This window comes from Pelophylax lessonae (genome assembly GCF_965119305.1).
Source record: "Pelophylax lessonae genome assembly, chromosome: 1".
In the NCBI taxonomy this organism is placed as follows: Eukaryota; Metazoa; Chordata; class Amphibia; order Anura; family Ranidae; genus Pelophylax; species Pelophylax lessonae.
In genome coordinates, this window is record NC_138768.1 from 651393185 (window position 1) to 651416753 (window position 23569).

Sequence of the window (23569 nt, forward strand, 5' to 3'; positions counted from 1 at the left end):
CATCAGAATAAGAGCTGCATAAACCGCATTCAAAAACATTTCTATAGCATATTGCTTTACACCAATGTGCCAGGGTGTGCAATGTAAACCATCATTCCCAGATGAATGCATCTACTATCTTTTACTCTGAATAAACATAAGTACACAGCCCAAAGCCAAAATAAAGGTCAGCCTACAATGCCAAATACCAATTTCTTTTCAAAATGACATTATCTAGCTTCATCACAGCATCAGCATTTTCTCAGTTTACTTTACCAGTTAGAAGCAGTCAAGTAAGATTGCTGCTCCTGTCTGTGGAGAAAATGACAATGCCTTCTTCTACAGCTGGGTCTGTTTTTCTTAGGCGATCCTCATGGCCCCTTACAGAATGCTTACTAGTAATACTAGTAGGATGCAGCATCTACACGGCCTATACGCAATAAAACCGACTGTTGATCCCACCATTTTCTACATTTTATTGAAATGGCATCTTGTGTATTGGAATAATACATAAAGGCTTAGCTTATGCTAGCTAGGCCTCTGGCCTCAACAATGACTACGTACGATGTATGAAACCACTGCAGATACAGACTGCATAGTGACGTTACGCTCATATGCAGAAGCATTCAGTTACACACTAGGTCACAGTGCAGCAAGGAGCAGCAAGGACATCCTAGAAAACAGGTAAATACTGAGCTATCCAGGCTTTTAACTAGCTATTCCTCAACACGTGGTATGACAGCAGCTTGACATCCACACATCTATACCCGAATTTCAGCTTTTCTCTAACCTGGGAAAAAGAAACAAGGAATCAAACTGGTTGGTAAAGGCAACAGCCACTGCTACTATCAATCTGCTCCAAAATCTGTTTAGAATCTCCTAATGTTGCACTTAAAATTAACTCCATGGTATTGACTGGATTAGAATTGCATTAATGTAAATCAAGAGCAACCTGGAGCAAAATTATAGCTATATTCCATTAATCACAGCAAAAGCTATACTAGAGTATTGCACAATATCAAAGTCTAGTTACCTTGTAACCAACACAAAGGCATGTACACAGAAAGGTCTATTTTGGGCCCTACTATGTATACATCTCAAAAGGAAAATCAGCCAACTTGGCTTATCTTCTTATATTTATTTGGCGCTTGTAAAAAAAAAGACATAAAAAAAATAAAATAAAAGACTCCTACCTGATCACTATAATTTCCCTACTTGTTAAATATAAGTTTCCTGTTTTATGCGACATTGCCACAATGCTATTTTTTTTAATAAACTACCAGGCAAATCTACCAGCAAGAAAAATTAGAAGATGGAGTTAGATTTGCGCTTGAGCAGTCTCTGAATTTTCAGAAATCTTCAGTAGAAACATTGTGCATAGATCCAGTTACCAAAAGCACAGAAAAAAGGTGAAATAGTGCTGCTGATCACATCTGCTGAGACACCTGAAATGCCTTCAACTGCTGCTGGTACCATTCTGGTGCCTCAGGACCATTTTTCCCTGTAGCGTTGTGGTCGTAGCCATAGGCCACAGTAAGTTCCTCGTCCTTTTCTACAGCTGAAATGGTTCGGATACACTTAATAGGTCCGAATCTTGGGTGGACAAACCTACAAGAAAAAAAAAAAATTATATAATAATTAGCCTATTCCTGTGAAAATAATCTGATACTTTAAAGGGTTAGGCCTTTAAATTTTGGTCAGAATTTAGATGGATCTTGGCAAGCATGAACACTTATTGGGTTGTTAATTTTTGGAGGTCCCATTAGAGATTTCTTCCACCACCCCCAGTGCAAGCAGCTATGGTGTAATATCAAGTTTAATACTGTGCAAAGATTTAGATAACACCAGCACTACAGTGAAGTGTCTATGTAAACCTCACTGTATAGCTCACTTAATTTGTATACTTGAACAAGCGAGCAACAATGCTAAGCACAAACACTATATTGTCAAAAGTATTGGGGAAACTGCCTTTACATGCACATTTAATGGCATCCCAGTTTTAGTCTGTAGGGTTCAATATTGAGTTGGAGTTTATTGAAAAAATATTAGCATTAAAAAAGTCTGTACAATGACAGTAGCTTTAGTAGGAACCACAGTATAGTCACATACCGTCACCCAATCACCAAACATGTGTCAGTCACACAAAAAAGACAACAAAGAACACAAGGTAAAAAACAGTGAAAACGAGGCAAAAAAAGAAAAAAACAAAAAGTCACTGTGTAGCGTCAGGACGCAGTGGAATATGTGCAGTATAGTGGTCATCACGGAAAAACCATATAGTGGTTTAGAAGGATGAAATAACCCAAATCTAAGCCGACTATTTATTGCACTTAGCCCATGGATGACCTAGCTGTAGAGCTATTTGATGGTGTCTAATCCTTGATGTGATAAGGCTTTCACTTTAAATGGTGTAGAAATTCATATATGAAGGTAAATTCCTTGGTGACCATATGGAAGTTCATTGCAAGCCATCTCGCTAGCTAAGTTGCTGATACTCAAGGTCGCAGACTGATATACAGCATTCTGCATGTAGAAGGCGGCATAGGGGTTGTGATGAAGCTGGAGTTATACTCTTCAAGGGTGTTGCCAAGGGGTGTGGTGGACCCAACATGCATTTATTTTTTCAAATTTCTTTATTAAACAAGTAACAAGTGTACAGAGTATGTATGATAGGCATATAAGTCCAGACTATAACATGAGAAACATCCGAGCCAGTTATCTGTACAGCAAACCACATTACAGAGAAGGTCAAGTCAAATATCACAGCAGTGGCACTGTAACGAGTGGTATAGCAATCCCCAGCCGCATTTAACTTGGGGCATGGCTTTTGTCAAAAAACGTAAATGATGTTAACAACGTCAACTGGAACAGCATCCTCATGAGACCCATAGAGAGGATGTGCAGAAAAATAAAAAGAAAAAACCTGGATCTTGACGGACAAAGGTGAGGGATAACATGTGAGGGGGGGGGGGGGGGGGGAAGACAAGTGTAAGGGAAACGAGAGCCGGGAAGGGAAGGAAAGGCCAGAGGGGAGAGAAAAGAAAGGGGAAAAGTGGCGAGGAGCAGCGTGCCGGTCTTGAGACAAAGGGCAAATATTAAATGTTTGGCCGAAGGAGGGAGATCAAGGAAAGGCCATCCCGTGCGTGTGGTCCCAACGCCAGTCATACAGTAGGTGAACCAGGGACTCCACTCAGAGCCAATCCCTCAGCGGACAGGATGAATGCGTTCCAGCATGCCCAGGTTTTGGTGCATTGCTCCTTCCGTCCTTGCGCCGTGAGCACCAAGTCCTCCAGGTCATTGAGCCATTTGACTCTACGGAGCCACAGCAAGATCGTAGGTGGAGATGTGCTTTTCCAACAGAGGGCGACACAAGATTTAGCCGCATCAGCGAGATGTCTGAGCACTGATCTTTAATATCGCTTAGGGGCAATGCCCGTGCAATGCAGTAAAAAGAAGGCCGGGTCATCCGGGATGACCCATTCCGTCATCAATTGGGAGACCCTTCGTACCTCCAACCAGAACCCCCGAATCAGGGGGCAATACCAGAAAATGTGGGACAAGGTGCCTCTCTCCTGCAGACACCGCCAGCACCTGTCCGATGAATCCGGGAAAACGCGACTCAGTTTCTCCGGTGAATAGTACCAGTGCATGAGTATCTTGTAGTTGCATTCTTGAATGCGGGTGCAAATAGACGATTTAAGAGAAAACCGGATAATGTTTCTTCTCTCCGGAGCTGAAAATGTTTTCTGCAGCTCTCTCCCACTTACAAATTCCCGGGAGGACAAAATCCTCGGGCGGGAGGGAAAGGAGAGCATACAGCTGTGAAAGAGTATGGGGCATAACTCCACACGTAACCAGCAATTGTTCCAGTGAGGTCAGGTCCCTCCCCAACTGCGACGGGGGTCCCAGGCCTCTGAGAAAGTGGAGGAGTTGCAACGCTTGCCATCGGGACAGGCGAAAACTTCCCGTCTGTGAGGTCAGCTGTGAAAGAGATACCCATTCATTCCCCTCACTAAATTGTGAAGCTTGGAAGCAGCCTTCCACGACAAGAGCAGCAAATCTGTCCCCTGCACACCCCTGAGGGAACTTCGGGGTCCCCAGAACCGGAAACAGCGGAGAGTGTCCATCCGAGAGACCTTTGCTAGCCACCACCGAGGCACACGACCGTAGAGTCGGGCCAATGGTAGGATGGCACCTGACTTCTGCTGGTAGGTCCCTCAAAATCAAGGGGGCCCTAGGTAGGCATATTGAAAAGAGGGATACCTCTAAGCTCACCCACTGTTTTAATTCGGCATGTCGTGCCCAGTCAATCCATCTCGTCATAAGGGCCGCCTGATGGTAACAGCGGGTGTCAGGAAGAGCTACACCACCGTGATGTTTAGGTAGGACGAGCAGTCGGCGGGCCAACCGCGGCCTCCCCCCTGGCCCAGACAAATCGCGTGAAAACAGAATCGACTTGTCTGAAGAAGGAAGTTGGGATGCTCACTGGAAGGGTTTGGAACAAATATAGAAGCTTCGGTAGGACCGACATCTTCAAGATGTTGCACCGGCCAAACCACGAGTGCAAGCCCCTGGACTATTTGTCGAGCAGAGAGCGGATCGTCGAGAAAAGGGGCGGGAAGTTCAGTTTGTATAAATCCGCCAGGTCTGGAGATAGCCAGGTGCCTAGGTAACGGAGGCCTCCCAACATGCATTTAAATAGTCGTGAAGTCCATATAAAAGACTAGCAGAAAAGTCTTACCACACCTCAACCCAAACCAGGGTAATTCCAATAAACCACATGGGAGGTTACTCACAATCCATAAGCTCCGGCTCACTCAAATCATTGCTGGTAAATAATCACCTTGGTGTAGACAGGACACCAAATTCCTCGCGGGGGGGGGGGGGGGGGGGGGAGGTCTGTGAAGATTAAAGTTCAATCCCTAGTGGTGTCCACAGCCCTCCCGCAATCTGTCCAGCTATTTCTCGCAGTCCCAGTACGGAAGTCTAATGCACATCCCTTCGCGCCAAACTGCAGATCAGCTCGGGCTTCCACTGACACAATCCATGATGCGTGAGTGAGGTCATCGCGCTTCACTATGTGCTTGCGTAGCTTTTAAGCTATGCAAGCACGTAGTGAAACGCATTGACGTCACTCAGGAGCTGGTTAGTATGAACCAGAATATTTATATATTTATATATATATATATACACATACATACACACACACACGGGATACGAGTTTACATAAAGAATTTGTATACAGGATATGAGAAAGAATGGAATGGATGTCCCTCTGTAACATGACAAGGTTCCCGTCTCTGGGGACTCAAATTAGGTCCTAAGTATAACCACTATTCATTGAACGGGACTCATGTACATATACAGCCATAGGACTCAGAGCCAAACCTAGGGGTACTGGTAGACAACAGGCTTGGCAGTGGCATGCAATGGCAAGCCGCTGCAAGCAAAGCCAACAGAATACTGGGATGCATAAAAAAGGGGATTCACTCCAGAAATAAATAGATTATTCTCCCGCTCTACAAGACTCTGGTCCGGCCACATCTGGAGTATGCTGTCCAGTTCTGGGCACCAGTCCTCTGAAAGGATGTGCTGGAACTGGAAAGAGTCCAGAGAAGGGCAACAAAAATATTTAGGGGAATGGAGGACATCAGCTATGAGGAAAGACTACAAGCACTGAACTTCTCTCTGGAGAAGAGACGATTGAGGGGGGATATGATATCAATGTACAAATACTGTACTGGCGACCATAGCATAAGGAACAAACTATTCAGAGAAAGGAAATACAATAAGACACGAGGCCACTCACTAAAACTAGAGGAAAAGCGGTATAACCTTAAAGTACGTAAGGGGTTCTTCACTGTAAGAGTGGTAAGGATGTGGAATTCTCTTCCACAAGCAGTCGTATCAGCAGGGAGCATAGATAGTTTAAAAAAACTATTAGATGGGCACCTTAAAGACCACAACATACAGGGGTATACAATGTACAGTTAACAGCAAACACACACACACATCATAGGTTGAACTGGATGGACGGATGTCTTTTTTCAACCTCACTAACTATGTAACTATGTAACTATCTTATCTAAATCAAATAGGGACAGGGAAAAAAGGAAAAAAAAAAAAAAAAGACACCAACTATCAGGGCAAGAAAGTCAACATGTCCCTCTAAATAATTCAAATGCATAAATTAAGTGCGCTCCAATCCTAGTTGACGCCTTCTGAAGGGAAACGCGTCAGTGGAGACAGCCGTGACGTCATCACGCACGGACCGCAATGCAGGCGGCCGTGCCACCACGAGAACAGTGCTCAATCTCCGAGTCGGTTTGTAAGGGTTTTTTTTACTTATTAAACTACGTTTCCAAGAGATAATGCACTATTGGTCCTCCTTTTCTTCAAACATCTTTCCGTGACCTTGGAGACGTTAACAGTTTGCGGTCCATGGACTGATCCCTTAACAGTTTACACGCTCATTGGTAAGCAGCTATTTCATTACTCTAGCACAGTGGTGATGCATGCAGCACTTTGACAGAACAAAGATCTCGACATTCAAAACACTATCTTTTGGGCTTTGTTGGACTTTTCAGGATTTTACTTTTTGCACTCTTTTGCACTATATAAATGTATGGTCACATGTTGGCAATTGATATATAGATATATGTGCACTTTATACATACATGCATTTCAACTCCGGTCCTCAGGGCACACTAACAGGCCAGGTTTGCAAGAAAACTGAAATACATCAGAGGTGATATCATTTGCTGTTCAGTGATTGCAGTATTGTAATCTGCATCTCCCCAAGGTAATACTTAAAATCTGGCCTGTTAGTGTGCCCTGAGGACAGTAGTTGAGAAACACTGATCTAAGTCATTGCCAATGGCTTCAATGCCAAAGACCTTTAGGCCTTCTGCTTGACCGTTATGTACATTCGCAAAGTGTTAGGGAACTGAATAGTTATCTTTCGTAGTTGTAATATCCTGTTCGATGAATAGTGGTTATACTTAGGACCCAATTAGAGTCCCCAGAGATGTGGACCTTGTCATTTTACAGAGTAACTTTATGTAATCTCATATCCCGTATACAATTTTTATGGTTCATACTAACCAGCTTTTGTTTCAACAGTTTTTTAGTTTAGGCAGCCCGGTCTCCCCCTTTTTTTTTTTATATATATATATATATATATATATATATATATATATATATTTTTTTTTTTTTTTTATATACATTTTTTAATAATGAATTATTTCCGACTGATGTCTGATTGGAAGTACTACCTAAAAATACTCCTGGGGAAAAGTGGGCACTTTGCCCGTCGTTTGCAGCAGTCAGTGTTGACATGTTATGACTGAGCTTTTTTATACTGAATTACTATTAATTTTTTTAACATTATGCCAATGTTTTTCCCTTACAAACGTAAAAAAAAATCTGGATTTTTGACTTACCGTAAAATCCTTTTCTCTGAAGTTCATTGACAGATGCAGGTCCATATTCTTCCTAACCATTGGGTTATGCTGCCTCCTACAGGAGTAGGACACTAGGCAGGAAAAAAAAAAAATAAATAAACTTTAGCACGCCTATGGGGCAGTCCCTGAATGCATACACCCACTCACTCTGCTATAGGATTCAGTTTTGTTGCAAGCAGTGTCAGAAGTAAAAAAAACCCCAACCCACTCAAATAGAGGGGCGGGTGCTGCGACTGTCAATGAACTTTAGAGAAAAGGATTTTACGGTAAGTCAAAAACCCAGTTTTCTCCATCGTTCATTGACAGACGCAGCTCCATATTCTTCTTAACCATTGGAACATCCCAAAGCAGTAATTGCATGAGGGGTGGGAAAACAACGCAGAGAAAGAAAGCAATTCCCCAAAGGCTAAACTAAGCCAACCAGATAACATGGAGCTCACCTAGAAACATACACCCTCAAAGAGAAAAATTGCTCTTTTAAACAGCAGCCTGCAAAACCTTGCGGCCAAAAGAAGCATCCGAGGATGCCAACACATCTACTTTGTAGAATTTAGTGAACGTGTGCACAGACGACCAAGCTGCTGCCTCGCAAACTTGTATTACTGACGCCTGATGGCGAAAGGCCCAAGAGGCACTCAGCGCCCTAGCTGACTGCGCCTTCACAGGAAAAGGTGGAACATGACCATTAAGTGTCCTTAACATGACCTAATACGCCTGTACCACCCTCTGCCTGATCCATCTGGTTATGGTCGCAGCAGACGCAGCCAATCCCTTCCGAGGTCCTTCCGTGAGGACAAAGTCTGATTTCCTGAAAGACCCGCCAGGCAACCCCTAATTGCCTGAACCACAGCCAAAGAATGCAAGGCAATTTCCTTGGGATAATCTAAAAGTAGAAATATCAGCGCAAATAAGTATGAATTCTCACACTAGTGAAAGAATTGGTGAAATAAATAATAGCTATATCCAAGCATGTGAATCACTACACATAAAAAATAAGATAGATAAATGAAGTAATACAGCGCCACTGATCCCAATAAGGTGCAAGTAACAAAAATAATTAGTGAAAAATGTGCAAATAAGTGCCCAATATGCTATTGCAATCCAAAAGCAAGGGATTGCTAAATATATAAATATAAGGTGCTCACATCATTAATTGATGTATACCTTACATAAACTCAAAAAATGTGCAAATAGGTAAAAAAAAACGGTATACTGAATTAACAAGTATAAAGTGTTACCTCAATAATAGTGTATACTTTGCGTGACCACATGAAATAAATTGTGCAAATTAGTAAAAACAACACATATTTAATAAATAAGATAAGATCCATAAAAACAGGAAATAAAGTGCTCAGTGCTAGTCCAGTGGATAAAGCATGGATAATAGATTCCACTGTTAATAAGTGCAATCACACAGTCTCTTCAGTGACCATAAAGTGCACGTGCCAAAAAGTGGATGTCATAGGTGCTCATGATCCCACAACCAATAATAGATGGCCTCTCACCTTAGGTTTTGACCCATGTTTCACCACTGGGTCAAAAAACACTAAATATATTAGGGAGGTATGCCAGGTCGTGTTGCCAAATCAGGAAATCCTAGGACGCTGTGCAGGCTGATATGAGATTCTGTCTTCCCATTCAGTAATCCAGGTCTCAGCGTATGGTCAGAGAATAAGAAAATGGGGAGATCTAAGGCTCTATGTTTACAAATTTTATTGACGAGTAAAGCAGAAATCCACTCACATTTAATTGCACATGAAGCTGTGCAGGCTGGAGGAGGCACTGTATTATTAGAAGGGAGACACAGGAGGTTTCGTCTCTCTGGAGTCCCTGCCCCCTAGACACGTGTCGTCATGCGCTTGTGGGCGTTCCGACTTCTTCAGTAGGGGTCAGGTCAGTGAGACGGACGGATCACATTTAACAGTCTGCCCACTAGGCTGTGTCCCCAATAGGCAGAATAACAACCAAGCCAGCTTCGGGAAGATATTGAAGGGCTTGATAAACCTATACATATTGAATTCAGGGAGTCCAGCGGCACCAGATCCAGCAGCCTCCTTCTATATAGAATGCCTAATATTAAAAAAACATTAACTAGACAACTATTATGATACAAAACAGGTTTATATTAAAATACAATAAAAATAAGAATCAAAAATTCAAAAAAAAATTTGAATAAAAATAAAATAAAAATAATAAGAACAAACATGAAAAAAAATCAAGAAAACAAAGGAATAAAGATAAAAATAAAAATAAGATTAAATGTGTAAAAATAAAAAAAATGTAAAAATAAAAAACCAATAAAGATATAAGTAAAAATAAAATTAAACGTGAAAAAAAAAAATCAGAAAAAAAAAAAATGTTGAAGTGAAATTATATGAACATAAAATATTTAGATAAAAGCATACAGGTTGTACAAGACTAATATACCCATAAAAAAGTGATCATATAAAATATAATCAAGGTATTTATAAAGTATGATAAGTTATAAAATATCATATACATAAAAATTAATCTATCACTAATATAGCCGTTAATGTCAACCTCCACATTGAGTCCTCTGGGTGTCAGTACTTTAGTTTCATAAATCCAAACCGTTTCACGTTTACTGAGGGCTCTAATAAAATTACCCACCCTCCAATGTTGTCTAACTATTTCCACCCCCCAGCATTTTAATGAACTCGGATCTCTGTGGTGTACAAGCCTGAAATGTTTTGAGACATTGTGGGTAACTTTACAGTTTTTAATGTTGGTGACATGCTCTTGTAGCCTTACCCGCAAATCTCTAGATGTATGCCTCACGTATTGGAGGCCACATCCACGTTCAAGCATGTACACCACTCCTACCTTCTCTTGTTTTTGTTGTCTTTTTTGTATATGTGGATACCCATGGTCCTGAGAGGGCAGCAAGAACCTAGATGCTATCAACAAAATGTTTTCCCTTAAGCACAGCACCTGAGCACAGGAGAGTTACTTTTGAAACCTTGTCAACAGCCTCCCCAGAAGAGTTGAAGCTGTTATAGCTGCAAAGGATGGGCCAACTTAATATTGAACCCTACAGATTAAGGCTGGGATGCCATTTAAGTTCATGTGTGTGTAAAGGCAGGTGTCCCAATACTTTTGACAATATAGTGCATCATCAGGGCATTGCTAGATCTGTTCAACTCTACGCTTCTGTAGTGCTGGCTAAAAATTACTCAACAAATTAAAATACACCTCTCTACTTGCCAGATAGAAGAATGGAATGACACCCCTCTTTTCGTCTAGCTAGAAGAATGGAATGTGTAAACAATTTCAAAATTTGGCTAAAACAACTCTCGCCAGAGAATTCTCTCACACATTCTTTACTTAGTCTTTGCCTATGTGGGTCCACTCTGATGGAGCTGGGAGGACAGATGGTTCTTAAGTTCAGCTGTCAACCCCCCCCCCCCCCCGGCATCCATCATCCCCTGATATACTGTAATTAGAGGCTTTCACACACAAATAAGGAATTCTGATTTTGGTTTCTTGCACAAAATTGGGAAACTGCAACAACTCTGTCCCTAAATGACGGTAACAAAAACCAAATCATTTAAACCCTAGTGAATCCAGAACATGTCTCACTTGTCTTATGTTGGATCATTACACATACTATTGGTAGACTTACCCTTTAACAGTTATGTACTAATTAAAGACTGTACAAAAATCACTACTTGTAGGCAGCAACGTACCATGGGAGATATAGTCCTTAGAAATTGAGCAAACAAGAAGCTGTAAAGAATGCAGGGAATTCCAAAAGTGCAAAAAGATGGCCAGCAGACAGACATACACAAAATGATAGGAACTTTTTCAAGTAAGATTTACTTACAAGTTGTAGCCAGGCAGTTTGAAGAAGTCACTCCTCTAGACCAGGGGCCTCCAAACATTCTAAATAAAGGACTAGTCCATTGTCCTTTAGGTTTTAGGGGGCCTGACAATGGGATTAGAAAATGTTTGGGCATCAGTGGGAGTAAAAAAGAAAGGGGGTAAAAACAGTGCCCCATCATTGGTATCAATGGGAACATTTTGCCCCAACCTTGGTATCAGTGGGAGGAATATAGTGCCCCATCATTGGTATTAGTGGGAGGAATAATGCCCCATCCTTGGTATCAGTGGGAGGAATAATGCCCCACTGTTGGTGTCAGTTGAAGGAATGGCACCCCATAATTAATGTCAGTAGGAGGAATAGTGCCTCGTATCAGTGCGAAGAATGGTGCCCCAAGGGTCAGACAAAGGCACAGTTTGGAGACCACTGCTCTAGACCATAGATGTATGCAATACTGCTCAGAGACTTTACTTCCCCGAGTCACTGCTTTGTGGTCAGGGGAAGCTAAGCGGGGTTGAGTGGATCAGCATTTAATCAATGCCTGGAAAACTCATTTCTTTACATTTCTTTTTCAGATATAGAGACTGGGTCCTGCACTGTCCCAAGGGCCCCAAAGCAGGCACATTGGCAAAATAATTAGAGGAAATAGCATAGAAGCAAAACGAATACATAGTTTGTATATACTGTGATCTTTTTACTGTTCCAAACTACAAAGAAAAAAAAAAAACACACACAGAACAGTTGCTGTATCTGATTGGTTTGGCTGACAATCTTCTCTCTGGCTCCTTCGATTTCAGTAAAAGGGAATTTTGGCCAGTTTCTGATGATTTTGCATATTGTATGGGCAGCTTTTTAAGGTGCATGATAAACATTCTCACAGAGGTATCACAATCTTCTCCCATCAACACAGAGACAATACTTACAGGTCGTACATACAGTTGGGGGCAAAAGAGTGGTTGGCTTTGTGCCCTAGAGAGGCACAATATTTAGCAATCGTATTGTAGGGCTCTGGTACATCAATTACAGTTTCTTCATCTAAAGAAATGGTATTGCCATTTAAAGACCAATCTCTGCTATCCACCTAGGGATAAAGCCAGAAAGAGTTTAGAGACATTTACGAGTCAAGTCCTGTCTTCATTTGAAAATTCAACCTATTCATATGTAATATTTCAGATTTGAAAAAAAAAAAAAAAAAAAAGTAAAAATAATAAAGAAAATGTACAGACATTCTATACCTTTCCACTTTAAAAGTGCAATTGCTTTTTATAATTTTTTTTTTTTTATATATATTAGAAATAGTAACAGGGATATTTTATGTATTTTGTTGTTCCAGTTTTGAGGTTCATTCTACAGATGTGTTTTACATGGATTACCTATAAAATAGGTGCATTTGTTGGAAACCCCCACCAAAGAAGCAAGCAGAATTTATTTTGTAGCGCACTGCATAAAGACAGAGATGTTAATGCAGCCTTATAGTTATGAAAAATGTGTACCTTTTACGATCATTAACAAAACATGCCAAATGTAATATGTAGTTACTCTAACAAGGATAGCAACAATGGTCAGCACAGAGGATAAGTGGTTAGCATTTCTGCCTTGCAGCGCTAGGCTCCTCTGCTTAAATCTCAAACAGGACACTATCTGCCTGGAGTTTGCATGGGTTTCCTCCCACACTTAAAAAATACTTTTAAAAAATACTATTAGGACAACTGGCTCTTATCTAATTTGTCCAAAGTATATGTATGTATGCAAGATAGGACTTCAGATTGTAAGCTCCTTAAGGGCAGAAAGTGATGTGAAAGCAAAATATATGGAATGCGTAAATTGTTGGCACTTATATATGTACTAAATAAAAATGAACCAAATCATTAAAAGGTCAAGTTTGTCAGGGAGCTCCTACCTCTTGATGTGTAATCCGAACTCCATTGTAAAAGGACATCACAGTATTGGGGCCAGCAGCTATTTTAGCATAGAGACCTTCTCCGGCATTGGAAATAAGCGAGTCTGCTACATACACTCTAAACAGAGGAAGACCAGAATTAGAAACTAGATGACATTGCATGCCTGGCAGATTCATCTACAGGTTTTAAAAATTGAGATATACCTCATCATGATTCTTTTTTTCCTCAAAAATACAGCTGTGGACACATTTGTTGGTTCCCTTACAGCTCATTAAAACAATGCATTACTCCTCCAGAAAAATATAATTAAAAAGCAGTTATACCTATATGCCTTCGGTATGTCAGAGTTAAGAAAATCCATGTGAAAAGAGAAACGATTGCCTATTCTACAAAGGTCTTTTATAATGGCCTGGACAGATTTGCTCATATTCAGTAGATCACAAAATGTTATTATATGGATATATCAAACTAATAGTTTTCTGAAATTAGTATTATGTGTATCTTAAACCTTGTAATCAGTCAGCCTATTTAAATAAAGAAACAGTAGCCACTCTGCTCTTTGGTATCATTGCTTGGACCACACTGAACATAGACCAGAGAGAGATAAGAAAATTGAAGACCAGCATCTCAAACGTAACATCTAGAAGGCCATCTTCAAGCAGCTTGATGTTCCTGTGACTACATTTGTAAATATTAAGAAACTTAAAACTATGGACACAAAAAAAAAAAAAAAAATTGATCCTGCAGTAATGCACTTCCTGTCCTAGTGTGACCACACTCACTGTACTGTATCAATGGGGGAGCAATATTGTCACCCTAGGTCAGGACAGGTGTTAAAACTACAAAAGTAAGCCTTGTTCGCAAAAGAGAGGTGAGTAGATAAGACTGCAGAATGCACAGGGCAGGATTTCTGAAAGAATATCCTAGGTGACGCATAAAGGTGAAATGAATCAACAAATCACCCCAAAAACGTGTCCATCAAAGAAATATTGTAAACGCATAATAACTAATGCGAATCAAAAATAGAAAAAACACTGAAAATGAATCAGTGCAAAAAAAAGTCCCAGTAACAAACAAGTCCAAAAAATCAAGAAGACAATTGCAGTCTCCTACACCTCCGTGGTAATCAAATAAGATCAAGTGCTCCTTAATCCACCACCACTAAGCAATCAAGCCTCTCACCTTCCTATCTGACCCAAGAGTCACCAATAGGTCAGATAAAGCAGTTCCCTTAAGGAATAATGGATCGATGGCCCAGTAGGAACTTGGAGCTGACAGGATAATCCAAGGACCAGTACTGGATAACTCGTAGTCCACACCAGGCATAATAACATGAGGGAAAATAAAGAAGCTCTTATGCTCTATGATAAATAGAAAGGGCATTTATTGAGCAGACTAACACAAGCCCGGCACTTCAGCAGTGCAAACTGCATCAGCTGTTGCCTGTACACAGTAGAGAAACGATGGGACGTGTGACCGAAAGGCTCCACCTCCTATACGCGTTACGTTTAGCATTCAGCATTGACTTCATCGGTAGACCCGACGATGGTGACCCCTACCAATGAAGTCAACACTGAATGCTCGACGTAACGCGCATAGGGGGAGGAGCCTGTCGGTCACACATCACATCGTTTCTCTGGGGTGTATATGGTAAAGCTAAAACAGCTCCCACTGCTGAAGTGCCGCGCTTGTAAGCTTATGTCTGCTCAATAAATGCCCTTTCTATATATCAGAGAGCTTTAGATTTTCTTTGTTTTCCCTCATGTTATTATGCCTGGTGTGGACTACGAGTGATCCAGTGCTGGTCCTGGGATTATCCTGTCAGCTCCAAGTTCCTACTGGTCCATTATCCCTTAAGGGAACTGCTTTATCTGACACATTTGTGACAGGACCATCCTCGCTCACTATAACTGCCTGGGGGGAGCCACATAAGGTCCATCTAAGGACTCAAGAGCCACGCTACTATTTCCAGCAGAGTGCATGCAGATTCCATCTATCATCTGGTATCCATGGGCTGAGACCGAAAAAGCCTGTGGTGTACATGCCCCTGGGGTGGCAGCCCATTGGTGCCTCAATCTCACTGGTGAGGGGCAGCTCACCTGAGTTTTTGTGGCACCATGGTCACTGCACCATCACACTTTTTCAGCACCTGCCTCTTGGGGCGGGCCTTTTGGCCAACACCAGAGGAATTTTTTATTCCTGGCCGGGGGGCCTGCCAAGGTCTTGCACTTTGGCACTACCCTGCACTTCTCCACTTCCCTTTTACCCACTATGTTTTTCTTTGTTGTGTGTCACGTTTGTCCCTTTTGGTTGAGCACTTGCACGACTTGGATGGCGTAGGTCCTCGGGCCTGCCCTGAAAGTCTTGGGAGGGGGTGGATATGGCCTTTTAGCTTAGTTCGCCCTCTCCCATGGGGTCTCCCTTCGGGGGAGCCCTACCTAGTACTCGGGGTGGGCTGTTTCGGCAGTCCCCCTGAAGAATGGGGTCTGCCCGGCTTCGGCTGGGTGGACCAAAGTGAGTACCTCAGTCCCTGTCAGGAGCTTCGCGCCCCGGGGGGATCAGGGTTAGGGCCCTTCCTCTTCGGAGGAGGGCCATGTGTACGCCTTGTGCACTTTTTGTGTGTCTCACGTTTGCGTGTGTGCACTTTTTTATGCACCGGGTGTAAGTCTTTTGAGTGTGTTTCACACACCACGGGCTTAAAGAAAAAAAAAAAAATCTGGTATCCATTTAAAAGGAAGTGGGTGTTACAGGCCGATTCCCCTTTATTGTCCGGTTAGTGAGGGACAGATGGGAGCACAGAGTGGAGGCACCTGGCACAAAGTATTTCTGATGTGGAACTGTCAGCAAGCTATAAGATTTTGAGCACAGAGCACTTCTATAAGAGCGGAGTGAAATCACTTGGTTTACATACAAGCACGGAGCACCTTTTTATTAAATAGACTTTTTAAAGGGAATAGTTATATTTTGGCTTATTTGTCATTTGGAGATATCACTTTGCATGATTATTGGTAATCATTTGTATTTATGCACAAAAGATTCTGATATTTTGATATTGATAGTTATATTTTACAAATTATATTATAACACATTGATTTATGTTTATAGCACTAGTTGTAGCAGCGCTGACACATACTTTTTAAGATTTATTTAAAGGCACCCCCTTATGTCTAGCAGCAGCTTATCCTATACTAATAGTGTGCTATTTCTACCAGAAGCGCAGGTACCCGCACCTTGCATATATATTTCTCAGAGACCGCTTACCTCTGATTTCTAAATGAAGGCCTTCATACAGGGTGTTGCTACCACTGTTACTTCTATACATTTCCAGCGATCTCAGCCTGGATCATTTGACTTTGTAGAAACCTCCCTTTGAACCCATTAGGCATATTCTATCCTTACTCTCAAGGTTGCCTTTCTCATCACTGTAAAGAATCCCTTTCTTGTGCGACACAAGAACAGAGGCTTACCTTAAGGCTGAACTCCACCCAAAATGGGAAGTTCTGCTTTAAGGCCTCCTCCCCCACTACTCTTAACATTTGCCATTTTTCTTTGGGGGGGGGGGGGAGCAGGTACCTGGTTTTGACAGGTATCCGCTCCTACTTCTGCTTGGAACGTCAAGGCGAGCTGTGAAGCCGCAAGCTGTCACAACTAGGTACCCACAGTTAAGATGCCTGGAGCCAAGGACAGTCCCCAGCTCCCCCTCGGATGAGCATAGCACTGGATACTGGTACAGATAAGGGTCTATTAAAAGTCAGCAGCTAGTTTTTGTAGCTGCTGACTTTTAAATTTATCGAAAACCAACCGGAGCTCCTCTCTAAAGATACCCAGAGCTAGTTACAGTTATTGCAGAGGGTAAAACTGGAAAGAAAGTCCAATGTGTTTCTAGTTGCAGAATGTATCATCTTTGTATACCATCATTCAATTTGAGGATGCCTCATAAATCAACCCCTTTATCTGATGTAATTCCATGCACCACACATTTATATTTTACAGTATTCTTGTAGCTTTCAATATGTAGGGTGCACTTTGTGACCTTTGAAAAAAAGGTTGATAAAAGATTATACCTTCTGGAGGTGATTCAGTCAAGTTAGGGACATCTCCAGGAGAGAGACAAAATTTTAAACTCTTGAGTTGGGCTTACCATAGAGTTAGACATAATTGATTTTAGAAGTGATTATCAGTACCTATGGTTCGCAAGTAGTGCCTTCTTTTAGGTTTTAATTTTGTGTCCCTTTCACATTTTTATGTATTTTAGTTGAATGTGTTCTACATTTAGTTTATTTTCTAATTAGATTTGTATTTAATTATGGGATATGGATTGGTTTATATGCATGTTTGATATTGTGAGATATTAATTTTAATTCCCTTTATGGGTTTATACTCCAATAGCGATTAGCGGTACATGCCATTCAGCCATTTCCTTGACAAAATCAGAAAGCCCAAAACGTGTTGGGAGCATGGCTGTACGGCACCCAGATGTGATGCCAGCGGCTCACTATAAGTATGATATTGGGCTGCAGGAGAGAGACATTGTTTTCAGCCGTAAGTTCAGTACATTTGTTCAGTACATTTATTTTCACAGCACTACAATTTTTTTTCTGAAAACGAGGATAAGACTGTTGTAAAGCCCATGGCCTCTTTTCTTACCAAGGTTTGATTTCCTTTCATCTTAACCAGGACATTGTTTTGCCATCTCACCATCCTACTAAAACATCCTATGGAGATTTACCTCCATTGCCTGGATATGGTATGTGCTGTTTGAGTTTCTCAACTTCTTTTCAACAGTCCAACTTTCTGTAGTTCTTGATGGACCCCATGGGGGAAAGCCGGCTTGTTCTACAATTGCTAGGTGGGGTTTACAGCTCCTCAAATACTTATGACCTCATTTTCAACATTAGGCATTTGTTTCTCAGATTTTGCAAGCCTATCCCCTGAGCTTCTGTTACCACATTCAAGGCCGCTAATCGACAAAAAAGTTTTTCAATAATCCCATTTGACAGAAGTCATTTGTTAGATCGATTTCTAGCCATAGATGTATTGAAATTCATCTGGTCTCTGCTGAACTGGACAAATTACAATCCATCTAGGGCCAGCTTAAGTTTACTAGGTGCATGTTCAGGCTTCAGCTGATGCTAGCTTCGATATTATAGTTCCTAAAGCAACTGTAGGCTCTGTTGAGCTATCTCTGTAAACCATTTGTTTTTCGTGGGCCCCCCACCTCAGTTGAACTGCTTTTGGACTACCCAATGTACCAGAGTATCGTAGTATGTGACTATGTGTCGTAATTTAGGAGGAGGAAAAACTGTTGCTGTAACTACTTAACTGCTTCAATACTGGGCACTTTTACCCCCTTCCTGCACAGGCCAATTTTCAGCTTTCAGCGCTGTCGCACTTTAAATGACAATTGAAAAAACAAAAAAAAAAAAAAACACCACTAGATTTTTGTCTTACCGTAAAATTCTTTTCTCTGATGCTCATTGACGGACACAGCTTCACATCTTCATTGACCGTTGGGTTATGCTGCTCTTCCTAGGAGTAGGACACTAGGCGTAAAAGGGTTAACAAAAGTTAACAAGACTTTGACTACGCCCATGGGCAGTCCCAGGGGGGTATACTCTCACTTCCTGCTCTAGGAAGTCAGTTTTGTAACAATAGTGTCAGAAGAGTACATAACCCAACTCCAGAGGGGTGGGTGCTGTGTCCGTCAATGAACATCAGAGAAAAGGATTTTATGGTAAGACAAAAATCCAGTTATCGCTTTCGTTCATTGACTGACACAGCTTCATATCTTCACTGACCGTTGGGATGTCCCAAAGCAGTGTCATCATGAGGGGTAGGCACACAGCAAACTTAACAAAAAAAAAACACGGCTAACAGAAAAAAATAGCCAACCAGGCAATAAAGGAGCCCAACCAGGAACAACTGGAGCTTAACCGGGAAACTGGGGGAAAAAAAAAAAAACACAAACACACCCTCAAGAGGCCACAGCCTCCACAACAGCGGCTTGCAAAACTTTGCGGTTGAAAGCAGTATCCGCAGATGCCAGGACGTCCACCTTGTAAAACTTGGTGAATGTATGCATAGATGACCAGGTGGCCGCCTTGCACACCTGGACCACCGACGCCTGATGACAGAAGGCCCAGGAGGCACTTAGCCCCCTTGTAGATGCACCATGACAGGGAAAGGAGGGACCTGACCCTTAATGGAATAGGCCTGCACCACCGTCTGCCTGATCCACCTGAAAATAGTCGCAGCAGACGCAGCCTGCCCCTTACAGGGTTAATCCATAAGTACAAATAGGGAAGCCGATTTACGAATGGTTACAGTCACCACCAGGTACACCCTGATGGCACGAACCACATCCAAGGAATGTAAGGCAATCTCTTTTGGATGTTTTGGCTTCGGACACAGCGAAGGCAACACAATGTTCTCATTCAAATGGAAGCCCGAGATGACTTTAGAAAGAAATGACTGACAGGGATGGAGAACCAGCTTGACCCTGTGAATCACCAGATAAGGTGACTGACAGGACAATGCAGCCAATTCGGAAACCCTGCGTGCCGAAGTGATGGCCACCAAGAAGGCCACCTTCTGTGATAGAGTCAAAGGAATCTCGCGAATATTCTCAAAAGGATCTTTTTGAAGAGCGGAGAACACCAAATTAAGATCCCACAGGGGCACCAAAGACCTCACAGGAGAAGCCACATGGCGAACTCCTTGCACAAAAGTTGGAAAAAAATTGCCAACGCAGAAATCTGGCCCTTAATGGTGCCCAGAGCTTTCTACACCCTCTTGTAGAAATTCCAGCAGACGTTATATCGAGAAGGCATGGGGGGGGGGGGGAGACACCCCGAACCTCAAACCAAGTAATATACGCCTTCCAAACCAGATGATAGAAAATGTACTTCCGCAAGATCTTTCTCTTAACAGAGTAGGAATCACCGAATCAGACAATCCTCTATCCTTCAGTACCTGGCTTTCAATAGCCAGGCCGTTAAAGCCAGTGACTGTAAAGCAGGATGGAAGATCGGGCCTTGAGACAACAGATCTTCTCTGAGAGGGAGCCACCAAGGAGCAATGGCGACCAGTCTTACCGCGGGGTTGGTACCAAGATCAGCGAGCCCAGTCCGGAGCTATCAGGATCACTGGAATCCCGTCTGCCTCGATCCTGCGCAGAAGTCTTGGCAGAAGCTGTAACGGAGGGAAGGCATTAATTAGACAATGCTGATCCCATGGGGCCACCAGAGCATCTACTGCGTCTGCCAAGGGGTCTCGAGATCTTGCTACGAACCTCTGAACCTTCCTGTTGAGAAGAGAAGCCAGTAGATCCACATCGGGAGTCCCCCACCGGAGGCACAATTGTTGAAACACCTCCAGATGGAGAGACCATTCGCGCCGGACTCAGAGCCTGCCGGCGGAGGTAGTCCGCCTGCCAATTTTCCACACCTGGAATGTTCACAGCAGAAAGGGCTGGAACATTTCCTTCTGCCCATCTCAGAAAAACAGCCACTTCTTTGGCTGCAGGAGCACTCCTTGTGCCCCCTTGATGATTGACATATGCCACAACCATGGCGTTGTCCGATTGAATCCTTACCGGACACCCTTGTAGATCTGTTCACTGGGACAGAAAGTCTGATCGCCCGGATTTCCAGGATGTTGATCGGCAGAGCAGACTCCTCGCGAGTCCAAACCCCCTGGGCCGAATGTCTGCTCAAGGTACCTCCCCACCCGGACAAACTGGCATCTGTGGAGATCACCATCCAGTATAAGGAAAGGAAGGGTAGGCAGGATTTTCCCTGACGAAGAGCTGGAGAGCGGAGCCACCACAGCAAGACGCCCCTCGTATCCTGGGTCAACCTGATCAGACTGTCCAGGGATCCAGGATTCCTGTCCCATTTTTCCAGGATCTCCCTCTGCAGGGGTCTTGGGTGAAAAACAGAACCACCTCATAAGTGGGAACCATCAACCCCAGCACTTGCATGCAAGTCCTAAGAGATGACCAGCGGTTGGACAACAGCAGCTGAATAGCATGCTGCAGCTTTTGCAGTTTCTCCTCTGGGAGAAGCACTCGACCCGAGACCGAATCCAGAATCAATCCCAGATAATCCAGCCCGTTGGGACCGAGTCAGAGCTGATTTCTGAAAATTCAGCATCCAGCCGAAATCTTGTAAAGTTTGCACAGTGATTTCCAGATCGTTCTGTAAGACGGAACGCAATCCTGCTCGTAGAAGAAGGTCGTCCACGTACCCCAGTATCGCAATTCCTCTCTGCCTGAGTAAGGCGAGTACCGGGGCCAACACTTTCGTGAATACCCGAGGAGCTGATGCGACACCAAAGGGTAACGCCACAAATTGATAATGCCCTTTTGCCACCGCAAAAGTGAAGGAAGCGTTGATGTCCGCTATATATTGGAATATGAAGATAGGCGTCCTTGATGTTGATGGCGGCCAAAAAATCCCCTTGCTGAAGGAAAGCCACTACTGTGCAAATGGACTCCATCTTGAATTTTTGAACCTTCACAAAGCGGTTCAAGGCCTTGAGGTCCAAAATTGGACGAACCTTGCCCTTTTCTCTGGGAACAGTGAGAAGGTTGGAATAAAACCCCTGAAAGCGTTCCATTTCTGGAACTGGCACGATGATCCCCTGCAAGAGCAAATCTTGCACCGCTCCCATAAGGCCCTGCAACCGATTCGGGGACGAGTGTATGTTGGAAGGGAAGAACCTTGCTGGAGGCAAGGACCGAAACTTGATCTTGTATCCGGATCAGATCAATTCATGAACCCATTTGTCTTGAATGAGGGAGGTCCAAGGATCCGGAAAGAAGCAAAGACGTCCCTCCGCCCCTTGAATGGGTGAGCGCATCCCTTCAGGCTGAAGAGGACTTGTCTGCGAAGCCAGAGGGGCCCACTTTTGACTTACCAACCTAGGGTCTCTTGGAACCCCCAGAGAATGCTCGGGATGGTTTTGAACCCTTGCCCTGGGTGGGACGAAAGGGCAGATTGTGGGCTGAGAATACCGCACCACATTTGCACCGAGGCTCTCTGCCCTTTGCGCTCTGCAAAAGCAGTGTGTTCTTACCACCAGTGAGACCTTTAATGATCTCTTCCATTGAAGCTCCGAACAGTCGATCCCCCACAAACGGGAGATCGGTCAGCACCTTCTTGGAAGCTTGGTCCGCCAAAGCAGGCGGCAGAGGGTCACCGCAGTCACAGACGCCTTGCAGGCCAACAGGGCCGCATCCAGGGAGGCATCACATATTATTGCAACCCCTGTTTGAACTGGTCCGTCAATTCCGCCAGCTCTGGAGGATGTTGACCTCCCTTCCAAATCCTGGCGCAGGATTCTAGCCCATTCCATTAAGGCCTGAGAGACCAAGGTAATGGCGAACACGGGCCTCAAAATGGAACCTGTCACAGTGAAAAGATGGGGGACCACAGCCTCAGCCTTCCTGTCCGCAGGATCTTTAAAGGCCAGAGCGTCCTCTACCAGTAGCAAGGTGGCCTTATTCAGCCTGGAAACTTGCGAATCTACGACCGGTGGAACCGTCAGTTTCCTAATAAGGGACTCCTCAAAAGGATACCTCCGAGCAAAACGCTTAGATATCCCAACCATGCGTTTTCGGGGGGGGAACTACACTGACTGGTGACAATCTAATCAAAATAGGCGGGAAAGGGAAACACCTTAAGCGCATTTGATGGTTTGCGGGTACCAAGCGTGGCCGATGCAGCACTAATAGTATCCTCCATTTCTAGAGTTTCTCGCACGGATACTATCAGTGCCTCCACAAGCACCTTTTTTTGTGAAACGGACAAGGAAGAGGGCTCATTCTCACTATCAGAGCCCTCCAGTTGCATGGACGCAGACCCCGTGGGGTTGCTGGCGTCCGGGGCAGCCACTTCATCCCCAGAATCTGACTACCCAGAGGGCGCAGGTGAGGGCTGAGGGTGCTTCTTTCCCTGTCTTTTCAGCAGGGCTGAATCCACTTTTGATACCAGCGACTGCAGGACCGCAGTCATGGCCACCAGGGCGGACGTAGATTCGGAGAGTCCCGCGACCTTCGAGAGTGGACCTGGTGGTGACATGCTCTAAAGGTTCCATTGAAAACGCCAGGGATCAAAAAAAAAAAAAAATAAAAAAAAAAAAGTGTCCCTCCACTTTTTTTTTTAAGGCCCCAACTAATGCTACAGCAGGAAGGAGGGGGGGGGGGGTCGCATACATCCCCGAAGACTCACCACACCGTCACAGATTGAGAGCCAGCAGCATTAGTCAGCCTGTTCCGTGCCACTCAGAGGAAATTGGAATGGCCGTGCCACCACTAGAGGCCCCCCCCCCCCGCTGCACACCGCTCCTCTGACTACAGGAAAATGGCTGGCAATAGGCTTCCA

At 43.5% G+C, this 23569-nt stretch overlaps 1 protein-coding gene across 1 annotated transcript in view; it reads right to left on the bottom strand.

The window, feature by feature from the left end:
- Window positions 1-644: 644 nt before the first annotated feature.
- SETD7 (SET domain containing 7, histone lysine methyltransferase) overlaps window positions 645-23569 on the bottom strand; it is a 102186-nt gene continuing 79261 nt past the window's right edge. Inside the window, exons 6-8 of the mRNA XM_082245884.1 lie at window positions 13184-13301; window positions 12207-12364; window positions 645-1587 (exon numbers count right to left, since the gene is read on the bottom strand). Coding sequence (XP_082102010.1) covers window positions 1407-1587; window positions 12207-12364; window positions 13184-13301 — 457 coding nt within the window. The 3' untranslated portion in view covers window positions 645-1406. The remainder of the gene's footprint in view (window positions 1588-12206; window positions 12365-13183; window positions 13302-23569) is intronic.